This window comes from Narcine bancroftii, chromosome 1, assembly GCF_036971445.1.
Source record: "Narcine bancroftii isolate sNarBan1 chromosome 1, sNarBan1.hap1, whole genome shotgun sequence".
Taxonomy (NCBI): Eukaryota; Metazoa; Chordata; class Chondrichthyes; order Torpediniformes; family Narcinidae; genus Narcine; species Narcine bancroftii.
Window position 1 is genome coordinate 101,246,388 of NC_091469.1, and position 13,628 is coordinate 101,260,015.

A 13,628-nucleotide genomic window follows, 5' to 3' on the forward strand; every position below is an offset into this window, starting at 1 on the left:
AAGAACATCAAAAGTTAAAGAGAGAATGGGTTGGTCAAGTTATTGCTTTGTCTTTTAATTCTAAAGCACGAGGAGTGGATATTTTAATTAATAAAAAGTTTCCATTTAAATTACAATCAACAGTTATTGATCCTGTTGGTAGATTTGTTTTGGTAAATTGTCAAATTTATTCAGAATCCTGGATTTTATGAGTGTATAAGCACCTAATACAGATGATGAAAAATTTATTCAAGATTTTTGTTTAAATTTGGTAGAAGTAAATGGAAATATAATAATTGGCAGAGATTTTAATTGTTGCTTGGATTCAATTTTAGATAAATCTACAAAGTATTAATGAAAACAATAATGGCTAGAAAGAATTTTGATGTTAATGGAAGATTTAAATTTGGTGAATATTTGAAAGAAATTGAATCCTAGAGAGAGAGATTATTAATTTTATTCTTATCGGTTTGATTCTTATTCTGGAATAGATTTTTTTTAAATTTCAGCTCATTGACAAGGAAGAATTGAATATGTACAATATAAACCTAGAATTGTATCAGATCATTCAACATTATTGATTTCATGTTTGAACTCTGTTAGAATTGATTCAATTTATAGATGGAGATTTAATTCATCATTATTATATATATGTCACATTGACCATCACCAGTGGGCTGATATCACTTCAAACCGTGCATCTTGGCGCCTCACAGTTCGGCGGGCAGCAACCTCCTTTGAAGAAGACCGCAGAGCCCACCTCACTGACAAAAGACAAAGGAGGGAAAACCCAACACCCAACCCCAACCAACAAATTTTCCCTTGCAACCGCTGCAACCATGTTTGCCTGTCCCGCATCGGACTTGTCAGCCACAAACGAGCCTGCAGCTGACGTGGACATTTACCCCTCCATAAATCTTCGTCCGCGAAGCCAAGCCAAAGAAGATTTAAAAATGTAGAATTTTGTGACTTTATGAGAAGTCAAATACAGATGTATTTAGAAACAAATATTAATTTGGTTGATAATAAATTGGTTTTATTGGATGCATTAAAAGCTTATTTAAGGAGCCAAATAATAAATTATTTGACTAAAATTAAGAAAAAATTATCTTAAGGAAGTGGATAAATTAGAGAAGGAAATAGAAATTTTGGAAAAAAAATTCCAAAATAACATCTGAAAAAGAGAGGTTGGAATTGATAAATAAAAAAATGCATTATAATTCAATTCAGACATCTAGGATTGAGAAATTAATTGATAGAACTAAACAAAAATATTATGAATTAGGAGAACAAGCACATAAGGTATTGAAAATGGAGCAAGCATCAAGAACAAATAATGCTGTCAAAAAATAATTTTAAAATACTTATAAACTACAGGATATAAATGATTCTTTTAAAGAGTATTATACTAAGTTATATTCATCTTAATCATTGAATAATGAAGGAGAAATTAATGATTTTTTACAAAGCTTCAACTTCCATCTTTGAATTACCAAGCTCGAAAGGATTTCAATTCTCCGTTTATGTTGAAAGAAGTTATTAAAGCTTTAAATTCTATTCAAAATGGTAAATCTCCCAGTGAACATGGGTTTACGTATGAATTTTATAAAAAAATAAAGACTTATTAATGCTTTTATTAATGGAAGTATTAAAACAAGCAACTGAAACATGTTCATTACCTGAATATTTTTCAAATGCTGTAATAACAGTAATAACTAAGAAAGATAAAGATTTAAAAACCGGAGTCTTATAGACCTATATCATTATTAAATGTTGATTATAAGATTGTTGCTAAAGCTTTGGCTGATAGATTAAATTAGTATTTACCTGAGTTGTTCATTTAGATCAATTGAGATTTATTAAAAAATGATATTCTGCTGACAATATAGCTAAATTAATTAGTTAATTGATAGCTCTCAGAAGAAATCGGATTCAGCATCAGCTTTATCGTTAGATGCTGAAAAGGCTTTTGATAGATTAGAATGAAATTATTTATTTAAGGTTTTGCAAAAATTTCAATTTGGCCAAATATTTATGAATTGGATTAAAGCTTTATATAGAAACCCTTTGGCTAGAGTAGTAACTAACAAACAAGTTTCTTTTTCTTTTTTCATTAACTAGATCAGCTAGACAAGGATGTCCTTTATCTCCTGCATTATTTGTTTTGGCAATTGAACCATCTGCACAATCAATAAGGCAAGATTTTAGTATTAAAGGAATTAAAGTTAATAAGGAGGAGTGTAAGATTAGTTTGTTTGCAGATGATGTACTGATTTATATAAAAGATTATAAAAATTCTTTAATTTCTTTAAATAAAAGTTACAAGATTATGGGAGAATATCTGGTTATAAAATTAATTGGGATAAAAGTCAAGTTATGCCATTAATAGAAGGAGATTATGATCAATGTAAACAAGTAGATCAATTTAAGAGGAGACAAAATCGATTAAATACTTAGGTATTAGAATTGATAGAAATTTAGAAAATCTGTACAAGTTAAATTATGCACTGCCATTTAATAAAATTAAAGATGGTTTAAATAGGTGGAATGACTTACCTATTACTTTAATAGGTAGAGTGAACTGTATTAAATTGAATATTTTTCCAAGGATTCGATGTCTTTTTCAATCTATTCCTTTTAAAATACCTCATTTTTTTTAATGATCTTAATTCAATTGTAAGGAATTTTTTATGGAAAGGGAAAATGAATAGGGTACTTTTGGAGAAATTAACTTGGAAATTTGAATTAGGTGGTTTACAACATCCACATTTTCAGAATTATTATAAAGCTGCACAATTGAAATTTATTAATGTAATGTCTGATTTAAATAAACCTTCAATTTGGGCAAGTATAGAGTTAGATAAAATTGATGAGAAATCTATGTCAGAATTTATTTATAAATGGAATTTAAAACTGTTAATCAGTAGATGACCCAACAATATTGAAGCATTTAATTAAAATATGGAATAAAATTGATTATGAGATAGGTGGAAAAGCAAAGATTTCAGCGAAAATGCCTTTATATCAAAATAAACTTTTGTGGCTGCACACATCCTCATGGCGAACTGGCCCTGCTTGTATTGCCACTTGGTGGGGCAGCCATGAAGAAATGGCGTTATCAGAGGTTTCTCTCTGACTCCAGCATCCCTTCCAGCGTCCACCCTGGGCAGCGATTATAATGTCACAATGCACCAGGTGACTGAGCTAATGCTGCCCTTAAAGGGGCTGAATTTGAATAAGAATTGTCCTTAACGACCTTTTTCCTTTTACTGTCTATAATCAGTTTTTGAAGACATGGAATCAATTGGAGATTTTAAAAGTTGAAGATTGTTTTGAAGCAGGGAAGTTGTGTCTTTTAATCAGATGAAGGAAAAATTTCAAGTTCCTAGTAATACTTTTTTTGCTATTATCAGGTAAAAACATTTTTATTGGAAAAATTAGGTCACAGTTTAAAATTATCTAGACAATCTGCTTTGGAATTATTACTTACTAAGGAAGAAACAAATAAGTTTATTTATTAAATGTATAAGTTATTACAAAATAAAATGTCTCAGTCAAATGTTCGTAAATCAAGATTAAAATGGGAATCTGACCATAACAGGAAGATAGATGAAAATGTTTGGAGAAATGTATGTAAGGATAGTATGACTAAGGTTATAAATGTAAGATACAGATTAGTACAATATAATTTTATACATCAATTATATTTAACCCCTCAAAATTTAAAGAAATGTAATTTCTTCAGATCTGTGTTTTAGATGTGGAAAAGAGATAGGCACTTTTTTAAATTGATTTTGACCTGTTCTAAAGTTAAGACTTTTTGAATACACCCTGTACAAGTTAAATTATCTTTGAAGAAAGTATTAAAGGTGAGTCTTCCATTTGATCCAATGTTATTTTTATTAGGGTACATTAAGATGATTGCTTTAGGATTAAGATTGACTATGTATTAAATTGAATTTCTACGTTTAGCTTTGGCTGTTTCTAAAAAATGTTTGGCCATCACCTGGAAATCTGATATAGTTTTAAGAATGCAAAGATGGCAAACTGAAATGAAATCCTGTATTCCTTTAGAAAAGATAATGGATAATTTGAGGGATAATTGTTATTTTTTTGTAAAAGTATGGAGCTCATATCTAAAAATTTTTGGTTTGTAGATTTAATTTCTCAATCTGCTCCAGTGGGTGTCTTGGTTTCCATAGCTAAAAGTTGAATATTGTTTTTAAGCGATGTGCACCTTTTTTCTTAGTAGGTAGAAGGGGGAGGTGGGTGGGGGTGTTATTGGGGTGGATGAGGGAGGTTGGGGGGGGTTTATTCAATTATATACATTCTGTATGGATATGTTATAATTGATGTTATATAATTTTAAAATTATAAATAAAATATTCAAAAAAAACTAATGCCTTGTGGCAGAATAACATCAAATTAATGTAATGGAAACTGTCCTGTCTTTACATCTGAGATAAAGTTTTTGACTTAACAGTGAAAAAAAGAAGTCACCCCACCTACCAATCAAGGTCATGCCTTGCCCACAAGTAAGCAGACAACTGGTCATTGACCTCTTTAATTTCCTCATCGATACCTGGACCAGATTCTCCAGCTAATGGCACTATAGAGCCAACCACACACGAGCCATCGCTCTTTTTCTCTTCTGCGACAAACCCGTGCACCACTCCGGGTTGGGAACCATGGGCATTGCTGAAGAATTGTTGGTAAGATGTATGCAGACAAGGGTTGGGAGCTGTAGTATTGTGTGCCTAGTGTCCCTAGTTTAGTTAGATTGAGCTGTGCCTGCCAGGAATAGCAGAGTGGCGTGTATTGTATGTTGTAATTTGATTGTAAACCCTCTCACCCATGAGTGATTGTGAGTGCATCCTTTAATCCGGCAAGTGTGTATTTGTGTGCCTAATACCCCTGATGTGACTCCCCAACACGTTTAAATAAAAACTACTGTTCAATCAGCCACATTCAGACTCATTACCCTTGGGACCCACTGATCCAATTTCACACACACAATTAGCTATGAACAGTGTCCTTAGAATTTCAAATGAACACAGCTTCAGGGGAGATGTTATGGAATCGGGGGAGGAGGGCTGGTGCGAACAGCATGGGTAGGATCTCCGGGTAAACCAGTGCAGGGTTTGCGAGCTTGACAAGCATGTCGGTTAATTGGAGTATTTGGTAGCACATGGTTGTGGGCCAGAAGGGCCTGTTACCGTGCTATATGTTCAAATTTTTTAAATTTAGTGTACAACTACATGCCAAATCTCCTCAGAAGTAAAAAACAATATGTGATAGTGTGCCTTCTGTGGGCAGCCGCTGCCATCAGCTGCTGTGGATTGACTGTGATCGCATTGCAGCCACTGTACTCACAACAGAGCACTGTGCATGCGCAAATACAGTGAGGGCATGTTAGTTGTATTGTGTATTGGCAGGGAGCAGACACCACACTGTGGACTCTCTCTCTCTCTTTACCAAGTCTAGCAAGTTTGATTGTGTTCAGTAAACTCTTTATTTGGTTTACCTCACCGCCAACTCGATGTGTTATTAGGCATGCAATAATGAACATGGTGTTAGAAGTGGGATCAAGAGTGAACCAAGCCTGAAGCCTTCCAATCGTAAATCGGTCACAGTGAGTAACCGCATCCACGTTTTGCATGGTCACCATAATAGAGGACAGTTTCAGATGGCATTTGATGGAAATGTGGCTGAGAACTGGTATATTTTTGAACAGAAATATGAAATTTTTATAGTGCCAGCACATAGCAACAAGCCTACCCATATCAGGATGTGCATTCTGTTAAATTTGGCAGGCCCAGAAGGCATTGAAAGGGAAAGGTCGAGAGAGGACCCTGAAGATTTAGAGAAATGTGCAACCATCAGTGAAATGCGACAATTGAAAGGCACAAATTCAACATGATAGACCAAAAGTCTGGCAAGTCGATACACTCATACATCAGCGAGGACGTCATGCCTCTGCTCAGTCTCAGTGCGTTCATGGACATGGGGCTTGTTTCATTCAGCACAGATCCATCAGATAAGCCCCTCTGAGGATCATTTCTCACAGAAAATTTTTTCTCAGCCTGGTGAATTTTTCGAAGGTGAGCTGGGGAGACTGCCTGTGATGTATTCCATTTAGCTTGACCCGGAGGTAAGACCCATGACCATCCAGCACACCACATTCCAGTAGCAATAAAGGATAAGATCAAGGCCAAGCAGAACAGAATGCAGGACTTGGATGCAGTCTTGGAACCAACCGAATGGGTATCACTCATGGAGATCCGAATTTGTATAAATCCGCACGACCTCAACATGGCCCTGAAAAGACTGCATCACCCCATAGAGGAAAATGCCGCACAGGTGGCCAGTGCAACTGTATTCTTGGTCCTGGATACGAAGATCTCATTCTGGCAGATCTCACTTGACTACCACTCATAATTACTGAGCACGTTCAGCATTGCATTTGGTCACTATAGGTTCCTGAGGATGCCATTTGGCATCAATTTGGCCAGCAAGGTATTCCAAAGGTCCATGGAACAAATTTACTCCAGGTACCCTTGTGCCATCATAGTCAACAACATACTAGTAGATGACAAATCACAAGAAGAGCACAATACCTACCTAAGAAAGGTACTCAACCAGGCACAGTAGGTAAACCTGCCGCTCAACCCCTGCAAAGGCAGGTTCAGTCAGCTATGTGGGCTGGTCACCAGCTGGTGTTCACCAGCAATGGCCCAAAGGCAAACCCTTCCAAAATGAGGGCCATCAGTGAAATGCCAGGGTCAATGGACGTGGCTGCCCTGCAACAGTTCCTGGACATGGTGAACTGTAGACAAAAGACATGTCTTCCTCAGCCTAGTCAGCTTAAGAAAAGTCCCTCCTGATACCACCTTGGGGTTGCCGATGCAACCGATAGTGTCAAGGCAGACCAGGACTACCCTACCAGTGCCAAGAAGACTTATGGATCCCCAACCAAAGGACCCACAAATCTAGCGACTAAACAGAAGGTATAAAATACAAGTGATGATAAAACCAGCTGGCCACTCAACCCATTGACCGAAGGGCAAGTCATAAGGATGCAGACTCCACAAAGCTACAACCACCTGAGTATAGTGGAATTGAGCTGTTAGGAACCCAGATCATATCTGGTTCGTTCAGTGGGGAAAATATACAGGAGGAACAGATGACATCCTCCTAGTAAGAGAGCCACCCCATCTTCAACCAACCCAGACAAATCGGTATTTTTGGACTTGGAACGTGAGCCCAGGATCGACGAGAGCCCCCAGGTAACCACAGGAGAAGTGAGGGGCAATGCCCCTGAGACTATCGATAGTAAAGACAATCAGGTCAAGGTGCCCCAAGCCTCCACATCAGTAGAGGGCTATTACAAAATGCACGCTGGGCATGTCTGTAAGCCCAACCAAAATACAGGGACTGAACTGGGTTGAATGTATATATTGTTGCACTAGTGAAAGTTTTGCAAGTTATAGATATATATTCACTATGACATGCTGGGGGTAGCTCAAGAAAGGGGATGAAGAGAGCCACAGCCATCGGCTGCTCTGCACCCGCTGTGATCGCATTGCAGCCACCGTACTTGCCAGCTCGTCCTGTTCCAGTCCCAGCTGCTGCTGAACAGTAGAACTGAATTCTCTCTCTCTCTCTCTCTCTCTCTCTCTCTCTCTCTCTCTCTCTCTCGCTCCAGGGGAGGTCCGCTGAAATGTAAACACCCAGGAACTCGAATCTACTAACTCTCTCCACCTCCATCCCGTCAATGAGGGCAGGTGCATTGTCCCTTGGCCTCCCTTCCTAAGATCCACAATAACCCTGTTGGTCTTCCTGATGTTGAGAGCAAAATTCTGAGATCACTGAAACAAATTTTCAATCTCTCTCCTATACTCTGATTCATAATTTCCAGTTATTCAGCCAATAACGGTGTCATCAGCAAATTTATAGGTGGCATTGGAGCCAAACTTGGATACACAGTCATGAGTGTGTAAGAAATAGAGTAGGGGACTAACCACCCAGCCTGTCAGCTAGGAGGGGGTGATGTTGCTGATCCGCACTGATTGGGGTCTGCCAATGAGGAAGTATCATGGATCCACTTGCAGGATAAATAGAATACCAGATCCCTTTGTTTCATCATGAGTTTTGCTGGTATAATGGTATTGAATGCCAAACTCTAGTCAATAAACAACAGCCTGACATGGGTGAATTTGTGGTCCAGGTGTTTTCATGTAGAGTGGAGAGCGAGCGAGATGTCATTCACTGTTGACCTGTTGTGACCGTAGGTGATTTAAAGTGGGTGTAGGTTATTCCTGAGAAAAAGGAGTTGATATGCTCCAGAAACAGCCTGTCAAAGCACTTCATCATGATATATGCGAGTGCCAATGGCCAATAGTCATTGAGGCAGGTCACCTTAATCTTCAGTGCAATGGATGTTCTTTTAAAGCAGGTGGGGATCTCAGACAGAGGCAGAGAAAGATGGAAAATGTCTACAAAAGCTCCAGCCAGTTGATCTGTGCAGGTTTGATAGGTGTGGCCAGGTATACCATCTGAACCAGTCACTTTCCAAAGATTCACCCTCCTCTTTTCACCTCAGCCTCAGAATCTGGGAGCACAGAGTTGGCAGAGGCTGCAGAAGCATGGGAAGCTCCCACAAACAATGTGAAAGCAAAATGAGAGTGTGTTCTAGTTATGTTATCTGAGGTGGAAACATTGATCAATACCCCTAAACAATTCCTCAAAGTGTGCCTTGAAACTCCCACGACCACAGTAGAGGGCAACTGCTGTCATGCTTGAATGTTCAAGAGATGGGAAGACCAGAAAGACCAGGAGTCCCTCTGTATTTGAATCTTTTCATTGAGAAGTTGGGTGGCTGTCAGCATGAGGTCAGGCAGTGTCACCACCAACACCAGGAGACTGTGAGATTAAATGCCATTGGCTCTCAGCTAACTGAAATAGAGAGAGCATCTCTTGTACAGCACAACCAACAGTATTGGACTGCACACTGGGATATGTCAGGGTACTTCGCAAGGGTATAATCAAACAGGATTTTGCATTAGGCTGAGCAATAAGATGGATAACTTGCTGCAGCCTATCCATCCATAATAATAACTCATTTTTCTCTTTCCACCAACACTGCCTAGTCGTGCTGGGGATCTGCTACAATTGTAACTTGCATTTAATGGCATTTACATGTACGCTTGTTTGTTAACTTCTCACATCCAAAGAACCATATATCATATGGAGTGTTCATGCCAGGCTTCCACTTCGAGGTTGGCTCCATCCGCAGAGAAAAATTTGAACTTACCTTTTTATGGAGCTTTTAAGAGTAGCACCTCGTAGTGTCCTCCAGAGCCATTGGAGTCAGGGCAACTGATATCGTAGTGCTGCCCATCAACATGATGACATAAATATGCGACAAGCAATGGCCATCTTCATCACCCAAAAAACCCCATGTAGCTGGAACCGCTCTGGGAAACACAGAGTGGTTTCAGCTGCTTGTGGGATTATGGGTAACAAAGTCAGCCATTGATCATTCTTCTGCCCAACCAAATCTCCAGCAGGGATTAGGGAGAGGTAGGTCATTAGAGACTAGGACAATGGGATCAGCGAACAAGCGAACTAGTGCACCCTCTCACTGACCCTGACTGCAGAGCTCTCTCTTGGGGATGGGTGACTGGTGGGGAGGGAGGGAGGCACCCCCAACAAGATTTAGGCTGGTTGGTTGGAGGGAGTGGGGGGGGTGGGGGAAGCAGATTCATTCATGAGTGCAAGGGAAGACTGTTTACTGCCCCTCTCCTCCCTCCTACCACACCCCAGCTGACAGGTGAAATGTTGCTGATGGGGACGATGAATCCTGACCACACAATTTAGGTTGGTTGGAGGGAGGGGGATAAGCAGATTCAAAGTTCAACCAACACCAGCCAGAGCAAGAGAATGGAGTGCCAGTGCACCTTCTCAGCACCACCTCTTCAGCCTGTGAAGCTGACAGGGTGCTCCTTCTCGGGATTGCCTTCCATTTCCTCTTCAGACCCCCAACTGCAGAGTTCTCTCTTGGGGTGATTGATGGGGGAGGGAGAGAATAGGGGAAGGGAATCATTAGAGACCAGGAACGTGGCACAAATTCAGCCCAAAACTACCATCCTAATGCTTCCCCAAGAGGAGGCAAACTCCCCTATGCGCTTGGGGGTGGAGGGTGCAATGGGGGAGAACTAGCACAGACAGCTGCAGGAATAACAGCCTCAGGGGAGGTTCATTATAAAAACTTCTGCAGGAATTATCCAGGGTTCTTCCTGACCCTAAATGTTTAGTGTAGATTCATTAAACAGCCTAGTTAGGTCCTGGATCGTGGCTGATGGCATCAGCGCAACATCATCAGTCTGCTCCTAGCCAGCCGCTTGCAGTGGTTGTATATTTTATGAGGCAAGTATGTAATCTGTACCCCACTATAACACTGTAACAATGACTCCTCCAACCCCTCAGTAACAATGACTGCTCCATCCCCCAGAAACAATGACCCCCCCACAGTAACAAGGACTGCTTCACCCCCCCCTCAGTAACATTGACCCCTCCCACCCCTCAGTTAACAATGACTGCTACTACCCTCAGTAAAAATGACCCCTAAGTAACAATGACAAGTTCACCCCCACTAACAATAGCCACTTTCAGGTGCTCGGATGCAGATAATGCGCTGGCAGACACAACTGGGGGAGTGCAGCTGGGACGTTCAGGTGGCCGCGGAGAAGACACCTTTCTGTCACCTGAACGTGCCAACTTAAGGAGAGCCGCGTCCGAGCGAATGCGGGGTTGACCAAGGTGCAGCAGAAAACTCACCGCCATTCTTCGAAATAGTAGTTTGAACTATCAAGTCCACAGATAATGTGGCACCATGTCATCATTTCCTTTTTATATCTGCCAGATTACATGCATGGGGTGGTATTAAAACCCTTAACCTTTTGACTCGCAGGTAAGAGGGCTGCCCACACATATATGCAGTTGATCATTTTTGTCAATTCAGTCAAATCATCGACGATGTTCTAAAGAAGAGTCGCAAACCCTAAACGTTGACACTTCCTCTCTGCACAGATGCTGCTTGTCCTGCAGAGTTGATACAGCATTTTCTATTAATTGTTTCCCTGAAGCAATTGTGCGTATTGTTTTAATGTTTACACAGTCCTGCTTGAATTCCATCTTTGTGTGTTTTTGCTTCCTCGAGTGGCTGTTAGTGAATTAATCTGAACCAGTACATGAAAATCCACCATGTCCAAACCTCTCACCAAACCCCCAAATGACCAAGGAAGATAAACGAATTGGTTTTACAGCTTCAGATATTCCCAAACTGTCATCCTAAACATGATCCAGAGAGTGGTTCATATGTATTCCAAACTATACATATTTACTTTTTAATTGCAAAAAAAAACTTTCCCTTAAATTTGCACTAACCCATTTTATTCTTCTGGTGAAGACCCCCACAAAAAAAAAGCTTGTACCATGATGGTAAGGTTGACTGTAGTGGATATACATTGATTGTGGAATGTACTTTAATGCTACAGGCCCGTCTAACCGAAGTGTAGTGGAAATAGCAATGTTCCAACTGCAACAAGTGGAGTTTCACTAAAACCCGCTGAGCAAATCAAGCTAAGGTCAAGTAATAATTACATTTTAAAACGTTTTAAGCGCTTTATTCTGGACGGCCCTGTGGACTGTTGCGGGGATTGGGGATGGCGTTTCTAACAAACTAATCAAAAAGAGACAAATGTGCAACTGGAATCAAAACCTGGAGACTTGTTTTTTCCCAACTGCCAACATAATAAGAGCAGAACTTGACTACAATCTCAGTCTGACTTTTTGAAGTTCAGTTCGTTTCCTTCTGCCATGTCATATCAACAGTTCATTATGACCGAAGGATTAACACACGAGATAAACCAATTAATGACTTGCGGGTATCTGCAGTTACATTCATACCTAGTGCCACGATTGTGATTAGGAAGCGATGATATTTCCTGTGGACTGTGGCTGGAGTCACTGTTGCATTCATGTGCCATAGGGAATGCTCCAAGCCAGAGAATATACCTACCTGAGGAGGGTTAGGTAAGTGCTCCTTGTGGCCGGGTTCTCCACTTTCATGTGGCCTCCCGACAGTCGCATTCGGGTATTTTAGGCAGCTTTATAGTCGGGCATTCTGGCCACCTGAAAGCAGCTAATGACTGCCACAAGCAGGGAAGACGGATTTAAGTTGGCGCCTTGGAGCTGCTCATGGAGTATTTATGAAAGTAAGGTTTGCGACATGAGGGCAGAGAAACTCCACCTTTATGGTCGCAATTTTTTACTCTATAAAAGGGCCTGTAGTAACTCTGGCCTCACCCTATCACAATATTTCTTTTGTCTTGTCCATCCCTTCCTCACCTACTTGGAGACTTTAAACTAACTTAGTATCTCTCTTTACAGCCTGGAGCATTAACCTGCTCCTCTTCCCAAAATGCTACCTGACTTACTGAGATATTCTAGCATTTCGTATTTTAATTTGGGATTGCCATCCTCTGCAGTGTTTTAATTTTCATTGGAATAGTTGAGACAAGAGCTAATAAAGGCATAAATAATGGTTGCAGATTCACAAAAGCTAAGTGAGATGGAGGGATCATTGTGATAGAGGGGACTGGAGAGATCATTGTTATTGGGGGTCATTGTTACTGGGGAGAGTGATAAGTCATTTTTCCTGAGAGGTTGAAGAGCTCATTGTTACTGAGGAGGGGGGGTCATTGTTACTGAGAGGGGGTGAAGCAGTCATTGATTCTGAGGGGGGGTTCTTATTTCTGGGGAGTGGAGGGGTCATTGTTACTCAGGGGTTGGAGGGTCATTGTTACAGTGGAGTACAGATGGACATGGCTGTCTTACATACCCAGCAATATAAATTTTTGATGCACTTTTCAAATCCCACATCACTTGACATAACGACACAGAACCATGATGCTCTTTCCATTGTTTTTTGAAAGGCAACACAATGGATTAGCATAAATAATACTGGGTCCATATTATTTATGCATAATGGACAAGATTAGGGGTTAATTCAGGGTCAGTGCAAAGGTTAACCATCCACAGATGTTTTCTAAGTACGTACATTAGTCCCGTTGTAAACTCCAATTTGCACCAGCTTTCCTTTTTGCACGTTCACAATGCTGTAGTTAGAAAATTTACGATCTCCTTCATCGTTGAATTCCACTTGTCCTGTAAACCCTTCACGATACTTGGTAGACAGCAGGACCCTGCATACACACATAGACACAATCTCAGTCATAGAGACACACTACACAGCCATAAGATGCATTCTTGCAGCCACACAGTCCGAGGAGTTGAGAAAACAGATGCTTAGTTCACGGGTTCATGGATCACAGGATCACCAGCCCATTGGATCACAGATTCACAGCATCACCTGATGAAAGGATCAGTAGCCGACAAGATTCCAGATCTGGAATCATGGATCCAATCCTGATCTCCCCACCCATCCTAGCTGCTGCACTCAGAATGTACAGGGGGATGGTTGCACTTGTAGAAGATCAATGATTCCAGTACCAGACACCTTGACCTTCAAACTTCAAATTCCTTGGTGTCCACATTTCTGATAATCTCACCTGGTCCCTGGACTC

At 40.4% G+C, this 13,628-nt stretch overlaps 1 protein-coding gene across 1 annotated transcript in view; it reads right to left on the reverse strand.

Moving 5' to 3' along the window:
* LOC138741150 (glutamate receptor ionotropic, NMDA 1) overlaps window positions 1–13,628 on the reverse strand; it is a 143,131-nt gene that overhangs the window by 63,355 nt on the left and 66,148 nt on the right. The window contains exon 8 of the mRNA XM_069894817.1: window positions 13,103–13,247. Within this exon, the coding sequence (XP_069750918.1) occupies window positions 13,103–13,247 (145 nt within the window). The remainder of the gene's footprint in view (window positions 1–13,102; window positions 13,248–13,628) is intronic.